The sequence below is a fragment of the Condylura cristata genome, unplaced genomic scaffold, assembly GCF_000260355.1.
Source record: "Condylura cristata isolate star-nosed mole 26May11 unplaced genomic scaffold, ConCri1.0 scaffold00003, whole genome shotgun sequence".
NCBI classification, from domain to species: domain Eukaryota; kingdom Metazoa; phylum Chordata; class Mammalia; order Eulipotyphla; family Talpidae; genus Condylura; species Condylura cristata.
In genome coordinates this window covers 30,125,510-30,147,881 of record NW_004567104.1, presented here as the reverse complement: position 1 = coordinate 30,147,881, position 22,372 = coordinate 30,125,510, and the positions used below count along the sequence as shown (strand labels likewise).

Genomic DNA, 22,372 nt, shown 5'->3' with positions numbered 1-22,372 from the left:
AGTGGGGAGCAGAACAGGCAGATGGACGAAGTACACTGCTGAGGGGAGCAGCGGGCGGGTCAGGAGAGGTCTGGCTCGCCATGTGGTCACCTCTGGGGCAGGCGGGAATTGAACTCATGCGGAACCGGCTTTAGATTCTCACTGCTGTGCTTTAACCCGCTGCGCCACCAGGGAGGGCCTAAGAACTGAATTTTTAATGGCTGTCTTATTAAAACACCATTCTGAGAGGCAACATTGTATATAGCAGATTGCAGAATCTTTGGAATCAGTTAGAACCTGGATTAGAATCCAGACTCATCGCTTAACTCCTTGGGAAATAAAATGACGCAGTTGTTAAAATTATGGATTTTTGAATCATACTGCTCACAGTTTAATCTCAGCTTCACCACTACTCCACTACTTGGTACTGTGTAAGTTATAGAACTCTTGTTGCCTCTTGGCATCTCACTTCTAAAATGAGATAACTCTGGTACCCATCTCAGGATTATTGTGGGAACTGAGTAAGATAATACATGAAAAATGTCTAGAAAACAACAGTCAGTCACTCGTATTACTTAGGTTTTTTAAAAAAGATTTATTTATTAATTTATGCATATAAGAGCTGGGGTGTAGGGAGCCATCCTTGTGGCACAGTGGGTTAAAGTGCAGCAATATGAAGCAATCTGCAGCCACTACAGCGTGTTTCAATTTCCTGCCAGGTAGGTGACCCACATGGCACAGCAGACCTCTCCTGACCCGCCTGCTGCTTCCCTCAGCAGTGTACTTCATCAGTCAGCCTGTTCTGCTCCCCCACTCTGTCTCTGGTGAATCCTTCACCCACTACACCTCTGGCCTGTACCCTAGTTCTTGTATGCATGAATAAATAAGTCTTAAAAAAAAAAGCTGGATGTAGGTCAGAGGTGTTGTGGGTGAGAGGATTCACCAGAGACAGAGTGGGGGGTAGACCAGGAGGAACTACTGAAATAGGGGAGGAGTGGGTGAAAGTCTGTTTTGCCACAGAGTTCAGTTCCTTGGCCAGGGGTTGAATTTGTGCTGTAGTGGCTGCCGATGAACTTGATAGTTCATCTGTAAAAATGAGAGTACTATTACTTTGTGGAACATAGGAAGTCATTAATAAATGTTCCTTTTAAATGACATGTAACCCTATAAAAATAATTATGACCATTAGAATTTGCAAAGCAAGTTAACTCACCACAGTCTGTTATCTACCCTTCCCATTGGTAATATTACTATTGAAGTTTGCATAAAATAATGACATTCATGTTACTAAACCCAGTGAACACTTCTAGTTTTAGCATTAGCAGGTTGCTATTGATAATCATCATACCTTAATTTGTAAAAAATTGGGATTATTTTCTTCTGATGTTGTTCTTCTGATGTTGTGGATACTTTCTCCTACCTCTGTGACCACTTCTTCCTTGGATTCTCTTCCTCTTGGATTTTTGTTTTAATGGCGTTCTGAATTATGTGCTTATTTCATCTTACCTTGTACATTTCCTTGAAAGTCTTTTTCACTTGCACTGTGTTGACTATAACTCATATGTTAATGACCCTACCCCTGCTAGTTCAGACATGTCTGCTGAACTCCAGATCCGTAAGACTAGCGTCTACATAAGTTATCATGTAGTTCTGTGTTCTATACGCCAAGCACAACATGACCTAAAACAAACTTATTTTCTCTCATGAAATTGCTCTCCTTCCTGATATTTTCTGTGATTGCCAACTGCTAAGTCTCCCAAGCCAGAAATTTGGGAGTCATGCCAACACGTTTTACAAAATCTCAGTACAGACTTTCCAGGCTGATGATCAAAATAGCTACCAGATTAGTGGCATTGCCATTTAGTGGCTAAAGTACTTGTGGCTTGCTAGCAAAGGTTTTTTTTTCTTCACTATGTTATTAATTTTGCGTTATCATCTAGAGTAATCATTTAGCCTGATTACAATACAGTTTTACTACCTATGCCAGGAGAAAATGTGTCAGGAGGAATAGTAAAGTCAAAGAAATTCTCAAATGAAAGATGCTATGTAAATGCAATGTAATATTAATATATTTTTATAAAGTGGTGATGATTCTTGTGGAGGCACTTTTCACCAGAACAAAAAATATTAACGTATATGGTAATCCACAAAACAATAATAGTGTTAATAAGTGAAAGCAGAGCAAAGCAGCCAAGTCTGTCATGCACAGATATATTTAACAGTTACAGACTCCAGTGAGAAGAGTCAAAACCAAAAGATCTATATTAGCTTCACTGCTGCTGTGTTTGTTTCATAAGAACCTAAAAATTAAACTCTGTGTGTCAAAGACTTGTTTTGCCTTTTCATTTCCTCCCTAAAGATTAAGGCTTTCAAAGGCTCTGGCTGTTGTGTCATCAGAAAGCTATTCTGAGTGTTGTGCCCTTGCAGAGGGGGAAGGGCTTATATTCATGCTGGGCATATCTCTTCTGTGCTTTCATAAGAAGGTTACTATAGAATGTGAACTCTATTTTTTTCATATAGGGGTTTAGGAAAGCTATTAGATCAAAACCGTATCTCATTTTCTTTGACAGCCTCCATCTGGACTACCTTGTAGACCTTCCATAAGGCAAGAAATATATGACAAAATTCTTTTCTGCAGCTTAGATATGTGGATTCATTCAGTTCCTGAGATTTCTAGCTAGCGAGAGGATTCCCTCTTTTTCTACCATCAAGAAGAAATCCATTCTTGGCACTATACGTGGTTCAGTTCAAAAATAACAATATTAGCAAGAAATATCCCTGTATTTTTCTTTTCTGAATATATAAGTAACATTTTATTTATTAAAAGTTTGGAAGATACCAAAAAGAATTTAGAAGAAAGTACATGTCACCTGTCATCTTAACATCAAGTAATAACAATCGCTCTTTAACATTCTGGTAAATCTATTACTCTTTTTTTCTATATATCTCGTGTATTTAAAAATATTAAATGTACTGTATTTATCACTTTATATTTAATTTAAAAATAGACAGTACATTTGTCTAGTTAACAAAAAGCCCAAAAAATATATTTCTATGTATACAGTAAGCTACTGTGACTAGCACATAAGTAGCTACTGTTTACTAACTTTCTTCCAGAGAATTTTTTCCTCATAAAAGTATTATGAATAATTTTCTTTATTAGTACTCCTGAATTTTCATGCAGATAAAAGCATATTATAATCACTATTCTGCACTTTGGTTTTTCCACTTGGTATATCTTATAATTCTTACCAAATCATTACATACAAGAGCTTCATTCTTTTTTATAGCTGTCATTTTATAATATTCCATTGTATTTATGTGCCATAATTTATTTAGCCAGTCTCCTGGTAAAGGACATTTAAAATGCTTCCAGTCATTTGCTGTCAGTAGAACTGCTATAGTGAGTGAATAGCCTTCTATATAGGTCATTTTGCCCATTGCAAAATAGAATATTCCTAGGAGTGCAATTCTTGCACTAAAGGGCATATGCTTTCCAGTTTTTGTTTGCTATTGCTAAACTGCCCTCCAAGAAATTATACTTACTTAGAACCTTGCCAGCAGTGTATAAGAGTATCTGCTTCTTCATATCCTTGCCAATATAGAGTATTACTAAACTTTAAACTGTCACCAATATGTTATGTAAAAAGCTAGAGTTCTCTTACAATGAAATACATCTATAAGAAACTTCCTATGAAGGAAGTTTCTTATCTGTAGCCCAACCCTCGTTTTCTTTAGATTGTTAGTCTTTTCCTACTGATTTTTAGGAATTCTTTATTTATTAAAGAAATCAGTTCTTTGTAATGTGAATTGCAAATTTTTTTTCTAGTTTGTCTTTTGATAGTTCTTATGGTGGTTTTCATTTGCAGAAGTACCTAATTTTTAATAAATTATGGACTGTGGGTAAAAATAATTTTTCATTACTTGTAACAAGTGCATCTCTTGGGTATAGGATGTTGATAACCGGGGAGACCATGTATGAATGAAGATTCTAAGGAGTTTATAGAAAATCTCTGTACTTTCTGCTTAATTTTGCTAAGAATCTAAAGCTACTCTAAGAAATAAAAGCTATTTTTGTTGTTGTTATTGTTGTTTTAGGCTTATGCCCTTTAAAAATAAATTACTTTTGCTTGGAAAAAAAATAAATGGAAAAGAAATAATCATTCAGGAATTATGTTGGGAAAATTGAGTAGTTAGAAGTAGATCGATTTAAGCATTCCATATACCCATATTCTAAAATAAATTCCAACTGGATTAAGAATTAAATATGAAAAAAAAAAAAAACCCCACAAACTAAAAATCTACTAGGGGAAAAAATAAGGATATTGGATTTGAAAACAGAAAAAAAAAAATCAGTATATAAAAATACAAGTGTAAAGAGTAGTTTCTAATTATAAATTCTCTCCATAAAATTAAAAAAAGGGGACATGAATGTTCAGCATTTTTTATAATATGCAAAAAAGCTAACAACATGAGCATCTATTAGTAGAGTACTGATTAAATAAGAGTACATTTATGAATGTAATATTAAAAACACATTAGGAATCACTCTTTGTCTTATACATTCTATAGTTTGAACAGTTATATAATGACATGTACACTTACCATTGTAATCAGAGTATTTTTACTGCCCTGAAAAAGTCCTCTTTTCTTCATCTACTCATCCCTCCTGCCCTAACCTTTGGCTAACACTTATCTTTTTTGCAATTTTCATAAATTTGCATTTTCTAAGTTAGATAGTTGGGATCATATGGTATGAGCTTTTCGAGATTCACTTCTTGCATTTAGTGATGTGTATTTAAATTTTCTCCAGGTATTTTTCATGGCTTGACAACTGCTATTTTTAAATTTGGTGCTGAATAAAATTACATTGTCTACATATACCACAGCTTGTTTATCCATTTATCTATTGAAGGCCATCTTGGTTTACTTCCAAGTTTTGGTGATTTAAATAAAACTGATACAAATATCCATTTATGTGGATTTTTTTGTGGAATGAAGTTTCCACTCCTCTGGATAATATCAAGGAGTGTGATTGCTGGATCCTACAGTGAGAATATGTCTGTAGTTCTGTAAGAAACTGCCAAATTGTCTTTTACAAAGTTAGCTGTACCATTTTTGCATTTCTATCAAACAATGAAAGTCGCTTTTTGATCTACATTCTTGCCAAAATTTGATGTGAATGTTGTTTTGGATTTTGGCCATTCTAATGGGTATATGGTGGTACCATGTTGTTTTAATTTGCATTTCCCTCTTGTCATGTGATGTGGCACATCTTTTTCATGTGCTTATTTTCTATCTATCTTCCTTAATGAGGTATCTGTTAAGATCTTTGGTTCATTTTTAAAAATTAGATTGTTTTCTTTGTATATTTTAAGAATTCTTTATATATTTTGGTTAGTAGCCTTTTATTGGATATGTCTTTTGTGGAGTTTTGGCTCTGGGATCTGTAGTGATGTTCCTTATTTCACTTCTGAGTTAGCCTTAAATTTTGTCTGAAGAAAGGAATCCAAGTTCAGTTGTTATTCATTTAAATATGCCATAACCAGGAAACATGCTGGAGATGATATGTCACTGCTCCCACTCCTGACCACTCAGTATCCACAAAGCCCCATGACACAAGCTATGCAACATCTATCATCTGACAGATTCCAGGTAGATCGGGAAAAGCTCTGAAAAATCGACTTTCCACTGCTAACTTATGTTATGACCTCCCTTTTTTGTATAATCATAATATCAAAATATTCTGAGCAATCATCAGTTTACAACTGGATTGTCTTAGCTGCATAAGGCTGCTGCCTGGTTCAGGCAAGCTGCCCCATGGCGAGAAATTCCTCTGTCTCCTGAGACAGAGGAAAGCAAGCCCCAGGAGAGAGAAGACCCCAAGGCATAAAAACTCCTGGGAATCTACTTTGGTTTCTTTGAATAAAAAAGCAAACCTCAGATGAAGCTCCAGGGCGTAAGGACTCATGGACAAATTTTAACCTTGACTACACAGGTGTTGCTTGATATACAACTGTACAATTTTCTAATTTACTCCTTTTTTAAAACAAGCACTAACTACTCTCTGTTAGTCTTAAATTAGCCACTAGCCTTTCTTTAGACAATCACTGATAACACTGCTAACAGAATTTATTACTACCCCAAGACCCCTAACAACCTTTTGCTAACAAGCTCACCCATTCCCAGACCCCTGTTCCTTTGAGTGATAACTAGACAGCTGTACACATGACAACTATCACAAAAACATATAATCTAGCATACCATAAATTGTTAAGAGGAGAATGCTTTTTCCCCTTGTCCTTGAGAATGTTTTATGGTGATATCTCATTAACTTACCCTATGTATTATTGCAATTAACTACTTGTTACACAGTATAAAGACCTGCTGAAGGGATAGCAGGAAGACTTGCACCCATCCCTGACTCCCGTGTCATCCTCGCACCCACTCCTCTCTCCCCTTTTTGGAATCTCCGCTTGCCGATGTCTTCCCATCTTGGGGTCCTGCCTGTGTTACCTCCAGACACCTCGAAAGTTGGAGCTGGTCTCCAACAGCCACGGAGGCTAGAACCTTTGCCTTACTGCTGCCAAGTACTCAAGGTCTTTCTGATTCTAATTGGCAAAAGATCTTGAACATCTGACACTGCTAATTTTAATTCTCACTTCTATCTTTCTATATTCCCAATCTTGGTGCCTACTAGTCTTGGCACCAAAAATGAATTAGATTTTCATGATAGAAACATTTTGCTGTCTTGTTCAACCTTCCATCCAGTCTGAGTCTATTTTATCTAGAACTAAAAATTTATTTGACTCTAAATGCAGGCCTTTAATACCTGGATAATATGGGGAAAATATTATAATATGTTCTTTACTGACTTGATTTTGCTTGCAGTAAGAACTGAAAATATACTTCTCTAGCTTTTAGTGGTGTGCTTTAACCCTCTGCGCCACAAGGGAGGGCCAATGCTTCTCTAACTTTTAACAAATAACTCTTGATCAGTTTTAAAAATTATCTTCTAGGACACTGAATGACAGAGACAGGGGTAGAAAATAGATTAGTTTCACTGTATAATATTTATCATAAGCATGTACTTCCTGTTCAAATGGATGATTAAAATACTTTTAAACAAATATCCTTTAAGGAATATGTGTATGTATTCCTTTGATTGCTGCTCAAAACTTGTTGAGGCAAGGAAGGTTTTGTGGTTTTTTTAAAGATTTATTTATTTAGGCATACAGAACTAGGGTACAGGACAGAATGCAGGGTCGGTGAGAGGATTCACAAGAGACAGAGTGGGGAGCAGAACAGGTAGATTGATGAAGTATACTGCTGAGGGGAGCAGCGGGTGAGACAGGATAGGTCTGCTGTGTCATGTGAGTCACCTCCCTGGTTGGGAATAGAACTCGTGCAGAATTAGCTTTAGCTTCATAGTGCTGTGCTATAAGCTGCTGCGCCACCAGGGAAGGCCCAGTTTTGTGTGTTTCCTCTCTTTGAATGTCAACACTTGAACTAGACCCAATTCAAAATGGTAATGATTTGTTCCCCTTATGTGTTCCCATAGCAAGTGTGTTGCCGCCAGACTGACTACTGGCAATTTGTGAAAGACATTCGCTGGCTCAGTCCCCATTCAGCCCTTCATGTGGAAAAGGTAAGAAGTGAAGGTAACCGTAGGCTTTGTTGTTGACATTCTGCGTGAAGAGTGTCCTAGGGTGAAAGGATGTTGTGTGTCAAGTGTCGTGTCAACTGAGGATAGGAAATTATCTCTGTAGAACTGATTTGGAAGTGAGGATTGTTTGCTTTAAAGATGTATCTTTTCAAGCCCATTGTACCCTCTCCTCTGGGGAAGGGTGAAGAAGTTTTGTTATTTTCAGATCTACATATGTAGCACAGAATAAAGCTTTCAACATCCAAGAATTTGGGGAAAGTGGAGCTGGTATCCTGATAAGTGTTTAAGAAGAGGCTATCCCAGTTAGAAAGAAAAGTAAGGTTTCTGGAGTCCAGTGCTCCTGAGAGCTTTGGCTATCACTGTAGCACTCTACTTCCCTATCCTTTCAGCTCAGCACAGTACCCCTGATTTCCAATCAGGGAAACAGATGACTTAGCTAAAATTACACAGTTCCAAAATAAACACTGCCAAGTATGTCTGTCTTAATTTAATTCTGTACACTATGGGAAATTTCAAATATAAGCAAAATTAAGGAGAATGGTATAATGAACCCCCAATCATCTACCATCTATCTTTAATACTTGATGTATGACCAGTTTTGTTTGCTGTCTATTTTACCTAGTGCCACATTCATTGCTGAAATGAAGTCAGGAAAATTAATTTGTTTTTAAGTCGTCGAGGAATCAAATCACAAGAATGGCCTCTTAATGAGAAAAGGCTGGAACCCAATGTCTTTTTTAAGTAGGCTTTTTTGTTTTTCTCATTTTATTTTCCCCAACTCTTCTAACTTCCCTTTTCAAAATATATTGCTGTGGTCATTTCCTCTTAGAAGCTCCTGAAATTGCCATCCATACTTGTTTTTTTCAATAATTCCTGGGTATGAGGCCTTACTTTTAAAAACAGCCAGTAGAAGGAGGTTCCAAATAAAGAATGCTGTGCTCAGAGCCATAATGAGATATCAGATGATTTCTCTTTGGTTGCATTTTTCTTAGGTCCTTTTCCCTAGGTTTTTGTTCTGTTCTTTTCTGGAAGGTACCTGAAATAGAAGGTACCTGCAAGGGAAGTCAAGAGATCAGGTTCATCATTTCTCTGACTAGATGCCTCTTTAGAGTTAGAACCGAGAGAGAAAGAGGCAGTAGCAAATATCCTCTCTTGGAGCTGCCTACCTGGTCTTAACTGCTCAATTCTCTGCCCCAGTCCAGCAGCAGGGCCAGTAATCCTTTTCTTCCTTCTCCTTCTCAGGAGCCTCTAGCTGCAAACTGTTTTCTGATTGCCTCCTCTTACTGTCTCAGCTCTTTCCTGAGATAATTAGCATCATTATGTCTCCAATTTGTATTTATGAGAATATGCGTGTTTCAACTCATGTCTGCTTGTCTTCCAGTTCATCAGCTTGCATGAGAATGGCCAGAGCAGCACTGATGGTGTGAGCGAGCGTGCTGTTGCAGAGCTGTGGCTGCAGCATAGCTTGCAGTGCCATTGTCTTTCAGCCCAACTCCGACCTCTGCTTGGGGATAGACAATACATCAGAAAATTCTACACAGGTAGGTAGAAGCCACTTAGCTAGGACAGGTGATAATACTCTTTATTCTCTTTTCCTTTACTCATCCTTTATAGATTCACTAATGCTTCATACTTTCTTTTGATGTCATAAAGGTTTCAGGTAGAAGCACATAGTCATTCTTCTTTTATTTCCCATGTAAAGCACAATCAAACTGTATACATAAGCCAGTAAGAAAATCTGCTTTTTTTTTTTTAAAGATTTATTTATTTATGAATACAAGAACTGGGGTACAGGCCAGAGTACGGGGATGAGAGATTTCACCAGAGACAGAGTTGGAAGCAGAACAGTCAGATCGACTGAATACACTGCTGAGGGGAGCAGTGGGCGGGTCAGGAGAGGTCTGCTGCGCCGTGTGGGTCAGCTCCCTGGCCGGAGAGTGAATTCATGCTGCAGGGGCTGCCAAGGGCTTCATAGTGCTGTGCTTTCACCCATTGTGCCACCAGGGAGGACTGAAAACCTACTGTTTCAGTAAATAGTTTCCTATATGTCAATTACTCTATACTTTTATTATACTCTTTGTAACAACCCTAAGAATTAGGTATTAGTATCCATTTTCAATTAGAGAAGCAGAGTTCAAGGAAGTTAAAGGACTTGGTCAAAGGCACCCAGAACCAGGACTCAAATCTCAGTCTTTCTGATTTTGAAGCCTTGTGCTGTGGTCTCTCTGCTACATTACACATTACTAGTCTCTCCTATACTTTAATTTTCCATGATTCCTCTCCTCTCCACTGTGACAAAATTCTTATTTAATTATTTTTTACCTTTTTCCTCTCTCTTTCTCTGAGCTTCTACTAGGGCCATAGAGAGACGTTAAAGATGCTCCTGTTGGGCTCCATCACAGTGGTAGCTTTTCTCTCCCCAGATACTGCTTTCCTGCTAAGCGACGCCCACGTCACGGCCATGCTCCAATGCCTGGAAGCAGTGGAACAGAACAACCCCCGCCTCCTGGCTCAGATAGATGCATCTATGGTAAAGGGGGGCAAGGAATTAATTATGTCTATGATGAACTTGTCTATGCTGGACCACACCATGATTTTGTCTATGCTGGACCACACCATGATTTCATGAAAGGCTAAGCTTTCTGAGAGACTATTAAAAAAAAACCCACCAAAAAAAAAAATGTACAAAATGATGTAAAAATAAACTGTTATAAAAAAATTAAAAAAAAAACAAAACCCCACCAAAACAAAATAAACTATCATGGGAAGAAAAGAGGTACTGGGTAAATACCTACTAAAAATTTTTAGCTTAAGTCTTTTCGAAGAGGGAAGTGTTTAGTTTTACAACTCTTTTTTTAAGTCTGATTAGTCACCTCCTTAATGGGAAGCTTGACAAAGAGCTGGGAGAGTCAGGGTAATTTTGAACCAGGAGTAGGATTTCTAGCATCAGACCTAGTATGGCCAAGTGTTATAAGGATAATTTTTATCCTTGAGGTATAAAAAAAAGTTCTGTCACTCACATTATGATGAGTGCTTCAGCTAGACTAGAATTACTAGAATTGAGGAGTGATTCCGTTATCTCTCCTATTCTTGAATCTGAATCATAGTTATCATGGGATACTGTCTACATGCCAGGTGTGGTGCCATGTATAATATATATCTTCTCATTTAGCCCTTTCAGCTGTATAAGTTAGGCATTAATCTCACTTTATAAAAGAGATTACTGAGGGACAAAACAGTTAAAGCAGTTAAATCACTTTGTCAAAGTTTGGACCAAATAGCTTGTGATAGGCCCTGGATTTTGAACCCTTGTCTGTTTGATTTCTGAGTCTATATGCAGTTTTAAGTGCTCTGTCATACTATGTCCATTAAAAAGCACTCTTTGTTTACCACTTAGAATTCCAGCGGTAGAAACTGAGTATATAGCAAGACATTGAGTTTGCAAAGTTGTTTGCTTTTCAGGAGGTAGTTATATTTTCTATCCTGTGTCTATAAGCTCTGACTGCAGCCCAAGCCTGTTGCAAAAAGCCAGCTTCTGCCAGCTTCTGTATTGCCAGGTGCCCCTCTTCTAACATCCTCTATCCTTGACTTTGAGCCTCTTTTTTTTTTTGGTAGTTTGCCAGAAAACATGAGAGCCCGCTGCTGGTGACAAAGAGCCAGAGTCTGACTGCCCTGCCTGGTTCCACGTATACCCCTCCAACCAGTTACACTCAGCATTCTTACTTTGGGTCCTTCTCGAGTCTCCACCAGCCTCTACCCAATCATGACTCAGGTATGGGGACAAGAAGAGCTAGTCATTGCAAGTATTCCCAGTTTTGGAAACTAGAGAACTTTGTGGCTACTCCCTGGCTGGGTATAGATATAGCTGTGGGTTTGTACAGCTAGACAATTCATGTATTCATGTAACGGACATCTTCATAAGTTGTATAGCAACTAGCCTAAGTTTCAGTAGAATCATTAAAGTAACAGAGAAAAGAGCTGTTTTTAGATTCCCCTGGTTTGTAATCTACATGCCAACAGGCATTTCAGTACTAATTGCTGACATTTTTGAGGCCTACCCTGTGCCTTTATTGTAATCAATTTACATGTATTATCTCATTTGACCCTGTGAGGTAGTTATTACTTATTTCTGCTCATTTTACAGATGAGGAATGCATACTAATAAGCAATGAAACTACTCACTCAAGAGTCCATACTCTTGGACTAACTGCTTCTAAATAATTTTTTCCACCTTAAGTGACATACCAATTTTGAGGTCATGCCATGTATCCTGGGCACCAGTAATAGGTAGTTTGGTCTTATTTATGAAGGAATTATTCACATATATCAAAGGATTTTTTTTTTAAAGATTTATTTATTCATATAGAACTGGGGTTTAGGCCAGAGATGCGGAGGGTGAAAGGATTCACCAGACACAGAGCGGGGAGCAGAACAGGCAGATCGATGAAGTACACTGCTGTGAGGAGCAGCAGGCGGGTCAGGAGAGGTCTGCCACGCCATGTGGTCACCTCCGGGGCAGGCGGGAATCGAACTCATGCGGAAGTGGCTTTAGCTTCTCAGTGCTGTGCTTTAACCCGCTGCACCACCAGGGAGGGCCATATCAAAGGATTTTAATTCACCTTTCCCTTCACTTTTATATTCTAGAAAGAAGATCTACTTCCTTTTCAATCTCTGGCCCTTCCCAGAAACCACAAGAAAGCAGAGGGCACATCTCACCAGCAGAGGATCAAACCATCCAAGCACCACTGCTTCCAGGCTCTGCGTTAGCCACGGATTCCTCCTCAACCCCAAATGATATGAGCTCCAGCACACTAACCAGCCCTATAGAAGCATCATGGGTTAGCAGCCAGAATGACTCCCCAAGTGATGCCAGTGAGGGGCCTGAGTACTTGGCCATTGGCAACTTGGACCCCCGAGGCCGGACTGCCAGCTGTCAGAGTCACAGCAGCAATGCTGAGAGTAGCAGCTCCAATTTATTCTCCTCCAGCAGCTCCCAGAAGCCAGATTCTGCTGCTTCTTCCTTAGGGGATCCTGAGGGAGGGGGGCAAAACCTGCCGTCCAGTGTGCTTCGTAGGTCCAGCTTCTCAGAGGGACAGATACTCACTACCACCAGTGGAACAAAGAAGAGCCATACTCGCTCTCATTCAGACACCAACATTGCCTCTAGAGGAACCCCAGGTAATGATAATCATCAGACCCTAATGTCCTCCTGAATTTAGGGTGGAGGGGAGGTTTGTTCTTAAGGATTTTCAAATGGCAGAAAGAGATGTTATACTTCTGATGACATGGTGGGTATCCAGCTTATAATGTAAGAGAGAAATTTGTAGTGTAATATGGATACCCAGAAATCTGAGTATATTTATTTTTATTCTTTCATTTATTGCTGAACAGCAGATGCTTTCATGAGTTCTTTAGCATCAGAGGATGGTGTAGCTCACCTGAATTCAAGTTTGAACTACTGCTCTAATAGGGCTTTTAAAAAAAATCCCAGTAAGAAGCCCACAGGGATTTCAACTGAGATGGAAAAAGGCACAAAATGATGTAAAAATAAACTATTATATTACTTTTAAAAATCCCATTAAATTCTTCCCTTCCTGTGATAATGGAGACATCTCATCAGGGTATACTACCAATCTGGGAATGGCAAACTGATACTGGGATTTCCTCATCAAAGCAGGGAACAGCGAGTGTGGGGTGGTATGACCTCGTACACACTAGTGGCTGAGAAGCAGTCAGGTCAGAGGCCCTGGCCCCTGGGGCCTCCGTCACAGAAACACAGCTGCTAGGTGTGGGGAACGCAGGTCTCATTCTTCTTGCCGTCATCCTGCCATCGTATTCCTGGATTGTTGGTGTTTGGCAGGCTTTGGGTTGGGTTTTATTTGTAGGAGAGTCTCCATTAACAGGAAGTATAATGTGCGCAAAGCCAGTATGGATAGCAGAGTCACAGAAGTAAAACAGAAAAATTCTTAAAAAACAAAAAGGGCTTCTTTGAAAGCCCTGAAGCTGCTGTTGATTTCTCTTTGTAATTATCAGAAAGGTGAGAGCTGTGACCCTCATCTGAAGCATCTGAATAACAACTTTTGTTTCTTTTCCCTGAAAGAATGTTGTTTGATTTATTGGAAATCTTTAGGGGGAAAAAGTCTCCAAATCAAAGTCTTTCTTCCCACAAGCTTTCTTAGGTGTGAAGTTAGACACATCACATCTCCTGCTGCAGACCTGGTGTTTACTAAATCCAGGCCACTGACTTTGGAGCATATGAAAACTCCCTGCCCCCATTTTTGAATCCATATGGATTCCAGAAATCACGGTAATCTACATTGGAAAAAAGAATCAGAGAAAGCCTAAGCAGAGAGGAGTACAGAGCATATGTAGCCTCTCATATGAGTCATCTTTCCTTCAACACTAGGGTTCCCTCTCAGGAGTTAAGTCCCCACCTCCACTAGATAAAAGGACACTATTTTTTTTTACTCTTTCTATTCTCGTTTCCTCTCTGAACTCTACTCTGCACCTGTGTGTCTACCTACAGGAGGCCCTAGGAATATCACCATTATAGTTGAAGATCCCATTGCAGGTTTGGGAGCCAGTCCTCCTTTCTGTCTGCCACCACCTCCTCCTTCTTCACCTCTGTGACCATCTTTCTTAGTTCAGAACCTCCTTTTCCATTCTGGTGTCAAATTTAGTACAGTCTGAGCCCACTGTGATGCTTGGAAGTTTGTATTCAATGATGTAATATTTTACATGATGTTTTCTGCACACAACTTCCATATGTCTTATTCAGTCTCTCAACAGCTTCTGGGAGGCAGAGTCAAGCAAAACTGCGGCCCTAAATTTGTCTAAGGCACCATTATAAATCAGTGTGCAGTATTTTTCCTATAATTGAGTTCTTACTGTGGATTACTTTTACTTTTTTTGAATTAGCACCAGAATGTGTTTTTCCCTGTTTTGTGAACTTGAATGTGGGTGCATGTTTTGTTTTTTTGCCTTGCCTTTTTCCTTTGTCTTTCATCTGTCTTCCTTCCCTGTAAGTCTGCCCATCCTCATTCCAGCCATTGCACAGAATTTTCGAGCGACTGTTTCTAGTGTCTGTTTCTTTGGTTTTCGTGGTGGTATTCAACCTGAATATTGTGATCCATTCTGGGTACCATAATTCTTGGACATTTTATACTAACCTGTGTCTCCAAGACAGAATGGTGAGGGAATCCTGAAACCATGGCCTCCTGATAATGGTTGAAGTTCTACTGGCTTTGTTAACTTAGCTAAGTGGAACCCAGCCTACTGGACCATTGTTTAGAAGGTTATTGATCACAAGAAGCTGAGAAATATAAGAAGACAGATTTCAAGTTAAATTACAAGAATTAGAGCTGTTCAGTTGAATGACAAACATCTGGAAGTAGTGAGCGCAGAAAGCAAAGACAGGAACACCATGTTGTGAAGGAATAAGGGTGCTGGTGGTGGAGTTTGTATTGTATAGTAAGTTTGACTGGGGACCTCAAAAGTCCCTTCAATGTCTTGGTTTCTTACCGAGATGTAATGGTGACTGCTAGTTCGTCTTCAGTTCAGTAATAGAGCAGAGCTCACTGACAAGAAGTCTTTTGAGACCCAAGGAGAACACAAAGTTATTTCACACCACTGTGGCACTTTTTGAGAGGAGCAGTTGACCAGCTGGTACCATCAATCAAGGAAATGAGTTGGATGCAGCTCAATTACTTACTCTCCTGGAACATCCTGCTTATTTCTCAGGTACCTGTCTTTTTTTTCTGCCTGCTCCTTCTTCTGTGGCACTGGAAATTTTGTTTCCCTTCTCACATACTCTGAGCACTTCGTGCTGCTGTTTCTCCACTCCCAAGTCTCACTGTTCCCTTACCCAGGCATTTCCTACATTGCCAGCCTGCCTTGAAACCACTCCCTCCCATCTCAGTAAGACTGGACCTGCAACTCTGGGACTGCACCCGTTGGCTCTGGGCCATCATCCTTGACTTCTTTAGTATTGCTTTGATGCTTCTTTAAAGACATAGCTGGATTTTATTTTGTTGTTCTGCCAATTCAGAAGTGTGTTAAATATATAGGTATGGCAAATTAATAGTTCGTGTTCAAGAGAGGCCACATCCTAGTATTTTCTTGGTGAGTGTAACCCTTCTGGTTTTGTTGTAAATCTAGTATCATGGGATCAGAAAAGTTGCAGTAGACTTTGTCCTACCATCTGAAGAATGTTTTCTAAATTGGTTTGTCAAGAGGATAGAAGTTTGTATTCTTTGAACATTTGGAAGGTCATGGTAAGAAGATAGAAGAGAACTAAATTCATGAATCCATTTTGATTTCTGTTTCACTGTTGTGTTGTCCCATTCTGGGTCATGATTTCTCTTTTCCCCTTTGAATATATGGATTTCCCATTTCCTCTCCTCCATGTGTTCCTGCATTCTTGGACTGTTCCCTGTTGGTGTGCCACTTCTCTCCTGTGGGGCATTGGGAGTGGGAGCAGTTAAATGTTGAAACTCCAAACTTGGGACTGTGTCTGTTGCTCACCTCGTATGTGTGTTTTTACTCCCTGGTGGTCACTGACACTAGAATCCTGCAGTGATAAGTCGAAGTTGAGAGGCCCTTTGCCCTACTCTGGCCAAAGCAGTGAAGTCAGCACACCCAGCTCTCTGTACATGGAGTATGGTAAGTGAGTACTAGGAAGGTCAGGGCTGCGATTATGTCTTTTCTCTGCTCTCCCCTTGTGCCTGCTAAGTTCTGAGATGCGTGGCTCACCTCAGCTGTGGAGGGTACACACTGTAAAGAATCACCCTCCCTTTCATCATTTTCAACTCCTGTGGCAGAAATCACACTGTCCTGCCATTTCTCCTGTTCCTCTCAACTTACGGGTCCCACCCTCTTTTATGCTGTGGGTGTTATCTCCATGTATGTCTGTTGATCCAGATGGAATGGCTCTCTGAGTGGGCGAGAGGAACCTAGAAAAGAGACTTCAGTGTTTGGGCTTAATTACCAGAAGATGAGCTCCACATGGAAATCATCCACAGGCAGAAGCCATTGGTTTCCTGTCTGACTCTCATTACAGGTTTTTTGTTTTCTTTTTTGTGGGCTAGGAGGGCCAGTATGTCATCTGTAAATTTACATGGTAAAAGGATGTCTTTCCATTTATTCCACCATTCTCTAACCAAAGGCTTGGTGTTCTGGGATTCTAAGATTCAGAGAAATTCCTTTAGATGGTAAACATCTCACCCTTCTATTACCTGGGAAAAGCTGGAAGCATCTTTTGTTGTAAATTCCTCATACTTCTTGAAGAAACTTGGTTGTCATACAAATTTGCTTTTCAAATCTGCATTCCCTTTTCCCACAGAAGGTGGTCAGTATCTGTGCTCAGGGGAAGGGATGTTCCGAAGACCATCAGAAGGACAGTCTCTCATCAGCTACTTATCTGAGCAAGACTTTGGCAGCTGTGCAGATCTGGAAAAGGTGAGGAATCTAAGGGGTTACTAAGAGTCCATGAATTGAGAGATCTGATCTGAGAGACTGTGGGCCACTTCGTTCTAAAGAGATTTTGGGCACACAGCAGGGACATGATTTAGACTACAGTAAAGATAAATTCATTGTAAAGATAAGCTTAAGTTTTAGCTCAGGAGAACTCTTTAGGGAGCATTTGTTCTTCACTGAGTCCAATAACATTACTGATTCTGTCTTAGAAGCTACCTGGTCAGAGAAGCATTGACTTTTAGCTATGTGATGATTATTTCCTTGACTCTAGAACCTTAGGTAAAAACTGTTTCCATAGTCAACTTCTACATTTAGTTCTAATGGTTGTATAAATAATGTCCCCCTAGCATTTTATACCTTACAACTCACTTTATCTTGAAGGATTGCATTTTTATGTACAAAGTCAGCCAAGAGGGAAGAGAATCTAGAACAATTTTTCTGGGCCACTAGTTTTCATTATAGTTGAAGTATACATTCCCCTTGGGTGATTTGAGTAGAGTCATGGAAACTCTAATTTTCAACATTGTATTGTTTCAGCCAACCTGGCCTAAAAAATAATATGTACAATAAGATACTTGAGAGAGATGAGAAGTACATTCACAGAACTCTTACAATCTATTGCTCTTTTTTGATGATTGTTAATTTTTTACTGTATATAGTTTATAAGTTAAACTATCATAGTTATGTCTATATGGGAATAAACAGTGTTTTATAGATTGGGTACAGTCCAATGTTTTAGCATCTTGGACTATGTTTCCCAGGGATAAGGGTAGACTGCTGAAATCAGTGAGACATACAGTACATTTTGCCCCATTATTAACAACTTAATACTCTCTTTCCTATAGGAGAATGCCCATTTTAGCATCTCAGAGTCTTTGATTGCTGCCATTGAGCTAATGAAGTGCAACATGATGAACCAGTGCCTAGAAGAAGGGGAAGAAGAAGAGGAAGACAGTGATAGAGAGATCCAGGAACTGAAGCAGAAGATCCGCCTTCGTCGCCAGCAGATTCGGACTAAGAATCTGCTCCCTGTGTACCAGGAGACAGAGCATGGAAGTAAGTAAGGCTGTCAGTTCCTCTGTTTGTTCTGTTCCTGCAGGTTTTAGGATATAACTTGCTTCCTCATGGACTTCCGTTTTTTTGGTTTTAATTTGAGATGTTATAATCAAGTTAAGTTCCTCTGCTGTCAAAAAAATTTCTACATCCTGATTTTTTTTCTACCAGACCAAAATATTAGCACAATAACCATTTTCTAACCTCAAAATATCTTCCAAAAAACTAGGTTTCTAATATAAGAAAAGACCACTGATCTTCACTTCCAAGATAGAAGTACCTTCTATTTATATTAAACATTCTAAATTTAATAAACGAAATGGAACCAATCAACAAGTAGAGCTAGTTCTCATTTGCCTCACATCACTCACAGACAAGAGTTTTATTTACTTCTTTGTTGAAGTCATACTGGGCCCCTTTTTTATGTGACCTTAGGAATAGTAAACCTCTTTCTGTCCTGTTTATTAGATTTTTTTTTACATAACAGGTTTTCGGGTCACTTCCAGTAGCTCCCAGTTCAGTTCACGTGACTCGGCCCAGTTTTCTGACTCAGGCTCTGCTGATGAGATTGATGAATTTGAAATCCAAGGTAAGAAGTGAACATTTATTTCAAGAGAGCTTTCATTACCTTTTCCTTTCTATTTGGGATCATAGGCTGAGAACCTTCCTTTCAATTGGGGATCTTCAACATGCTCCATTGTGGGATGTTATTACCTATTGTAAGGTGCATAGCATTTCTTGCACCTTTCTCTTATATTCTCACTCTCATTCATTCTGCTAGTAGTCGAAGGCTGGCCCATACCCATGTGAAATTAGAATCATATTCTCTTACATGCCACAATACAACTAAATTTTTTCCAAAAAGAAGTTTTATTATAACCTTAAGAGAAAAAGGCAGAAAGGGTTGTTGGGGGAACAAAAGCAAAAGAAGGGGGAAAATCAAATTTACCAAGTAGAGATGTAGTACAAGTTCATAAAGTGCTAGCTTCCTTAGCAAAATCCTATTCGTGTTGTTAAATCATGAACACCTGTTTGGCAATGACAAACCCCCATTGGGTTCTAATCTGGGAAGGCTATTTGTTAAAATCAAGTTGACCCTGTGATTATTGGGTCAATTTAGCCCTACACGTCAGAGGATTCTTAAGCTCTGATCAGTACAACAAGCAAATGAACAAAAAGCCATAGATAAGAGCTTTTCCCCCATGGTTGAAACCAAGAGTAATTTTCTTTCGGAGGTGAATTGTATCTATCATCCTCCATTAAAACACAATGTTTATTTCATAATAAATTTTATTGCTTGAGATTTTAATTTTCTATACCAATCTAGAAAATCCATTCAGGTGCACATACCTCTAGCTGTGATAAGCTGGGTTTCTTCACCAATCAGAAATACAATTTTTATACAAATTTTCAGGTCACTACGAAGTTTTCCTGTGTTCCTAGTGTATCTGATTTCTACTCATGACAGTAATAATCAGTTAAAATCCATTTATTTCTTCCTATGTAGTTTTCCAACAGTAGTTCTTTAATAATCTGGTGTCAACTAAGTAGCCTATAAATCACCTCTGACCGTAACTCCTGGAGTTACCACATTCCACACACATCAAGGGCTCGATCCTGAGACTGCCTCTGCTTCAAATGCCAGCTACAGATGTGGTCACCAGGCTATTTGCATGCTTGACTATCCAACTACAAATTTAGGGCTTCTTACATAGGAAGCACAGTGACAGAGGTAAATCCACAACATCCTCTGCTGGTTGTGGAGCAGTTCTCTTAACTACTATAAAACACAAAATTCATTCTATTAAATCTGAAAATCTAATTGATTTTATTAAGTGATTCATGATTCAAGCAGATTCCATCTAGTAAGTAGAAAGGAGCACTTAAGGAACTGTATAAATGAAAGGTTTTTACTGTCCAAAATGGGGCAGGACAAGGAAGTCATTAGCAAAGGAAAAGAAAGGGTTATTTCAGGCAAGATTATCTTCCCTTTAGGCCTGGGAAGGCTGTGGTTTTATTAGCCAGATAACTTTACTAATGTTGATCAGGAAAATTCTAGACTGATTAGTTTAAAGCCCCACTCTTGGGAGAAGTTGAAACTACAATTAGACTAGCTATTTAGTCTTATGGAGCAGTCTTATGGAGCTTAGCATAAGCAATTCTATTCTGGACTTATTGTTTCTTTTTTAACACTAAGTCTGTTTTTTGCAACTAACCCTAAGCCTGGGGAAGTTGGTCAGTCTGTGAGGAGTCCCATTTGAAATAGCCTGCCTGGGAGTAGCACAAGATACACCTGTATTGGAAATCATTGATACAGTATGGACCTGGAAGAGATGTGTGTTTAGCTAATTCTCAGTCAGTTCAGAACAGAAATTCTTTTATTTGAAGACCTGGAGTTGCTTCTATTTAAATCCAACATAGTCATCTCACAATACTGGTATTTGACTGTTATAATTTGTATTTATTTTTATTTTATTTACTTTTTTGAAGACCTGGAGTTGCTTTTATTTAAATCCAACACATTTCATCTCACAATATTGATATTTTACTGTCATAATTTGCATTTTAAAATTATTTTACATATATATTTTACATCATTCTTCATTTTTATGTAGTGTATACTTTATCATCTCATGTATGGTCCCCAAGACATTCCCACCTCCAATTCATTCTTGTACCATCACCATAGTCCCTTGTATTGTTCCTACCCCTTTTTGATCCAATTTCCTTCCCCGCCCCTTCCCTTGAAGAATGTCTGGTTTATAGTTGCAGAACAGAAATTCTTAAAGGAAAAGACCTTAAGGCAGAGTTTGTCTACCTCAAAGCTAGATAATTCATTCCTGTGCTAGACTGTCCTGTGTATTATAGAATGTTTAGCATCATGCCTGGCTTCTACCCATTAGGTGTAGGTTGCAATTCACCTTCCTCCCCCATTATGGCAATCAAAAATATCTTTGGAAATTGTCAAATATCTGCAGGAGGACCAAGTTTCCCCTGGTTGAGGAAAAAAGGGAGGCCTTAGGCTGGTTTCGGGAAGCAGCAATAACTGTCTTACAAACTGTAGTGACTTGTGGACATTTGTTCCTAAAAGCTGTTTATCTTTTGGAGCAAAAGTCAAGTCCTAATTCCAGAAGCATGCGGTATAGAATTGTCATTCTCATCAGTTTACTGCCTGTCTGAATACTAAAGAGCCTCCTTTTATAATCATTATTACACAGATGGTAGCGAAGGATCTAACCTGACTCACTTGTCAGTGAGTGGACTCTCAGTGTCAATGGCCTCCATGTTTTCAGGTAGCCTGTTGGAAGTGTGGGTGTGCTTTATACATGCATGTGTGTGAATGTTTGCACCAGCTTTTGTATACACTTTACCCTATGACACCTGTCAGTTTTATGAGGACTAAAGGGTTACAGTGGGAGGAACTAAACTGAAGCCAGCCAGGAACAATTCATGTGTTCATTTTCTTCATATGATCCCAACAGTCCTCCTCACCAAGATTGTCCTTGTTGATCCTTTTATGCAGTTATAATTATAGATTAAGTGGTCAGTGGCTGATGGAAATTGTGGACAGTCTAGAAAGGAATGATCGGTTATAGAAATTTTAGTTGAAATCTGTTTCTAAGTTACATCCAGACAGCAATGGTGTGACCCTTAGTGTCTCTTTAGATTAAATTTACAGAGCCAGCTTGTAGAAAGCTATCTCTTCTAGGTACTTTGTATGTAATTATGATTTAGTGCTGCAAGTGTTTGACTTTAGTAGTTGCTTTGTGAGCCAAATAAGCTTTCTATAGGTGGGTAAACTGAAAGAATGTGGCAGGTTCCTACTCCAGGTGGCTTTAAAATATGTAACAACAGCAAAATTCTAAACTTTTTGCTAAATAGTTAATTTTAACTGTTAGTATTGTCAGCCACTAAAATCTCAATTAATTATATTAAAGATTTAGAGAAATGAATATAATTCAGGTGCCTTTTTCCTTACTCCTGACCAGTTGTAAGTAGTCTGGTTCTTAAGCAGTTATCCAAAATCACTTTTAACTGACTTCTCACTCGCCACCACAGTTCCTTGTTTTATTGACTGGCTTCTCCAACAGAGTACATTCAATCTGCTTTAGTCATAATACATACTTCTGGTAGGGCTTCCTCACATCCTTTCTCTCCCATTTGAAAGCTTTAATGCTTTTTAAAATAACGTGTGGTAGG

At 38.9% G+C, this 22,372-nt stretch overlaps 1 protein-coding gene across 3 annotated transcripts in view; it reads left to right on the top strand.

The window, feature by feature from the left end:
• KIAA0226 (KIAA0226 ortholog) overlaps window positions 1–22,372 on the top strand; it is a 52,478-nt gene that overhangs the window by 15,732 nt on the left and 14,374 nt on the right. Inside the window, exons 3-12 of one of the 3 annotated variants that reach the window (XM_004675134.2) lie at window positions 7,541–7,627; window positions 9,027–9,186; window positions 10,069–10,175; window positions 11,261–11,417; window positions 12,290–12,823; window positions 14,172–14,216; window positions 16,211–16,306; window positions 16,986–17,101; window positions 17,965–18,175; window positions 18,660–18,761. In XM_004675134.2, coding sequence (XP_004675191.2) covers window positions 7,541–7,627; window positions 9,027–9,186; window positions 10,069–10,175; window positions 11,261–11,417; window positions 12,290–12,823; window positions 14,172–14,216; window positions 16,211–16,306; window positions 16,986–17,101; window positions 17,965–18,175; window positions 18,660–18,761 — 1,615 coding nt within the window. The remainder of the gene's footprint in view (window positions 1–7,540; window positions 7,628–9,026; window positions 9,187–10,068; window positions 10,176–11,260; window positions 11,418–12,289; window positions 12,824–14,171; window positions 14,217–16,210; window positions 16,307–16,985; window positions 17,102–17,964; window positions 18,176–18,659; window positions 18,762–22,372) is intronic. The other 2 variants (XM_012733990.1, XM_012733994.1) reach the window with 2 other exon arrangements.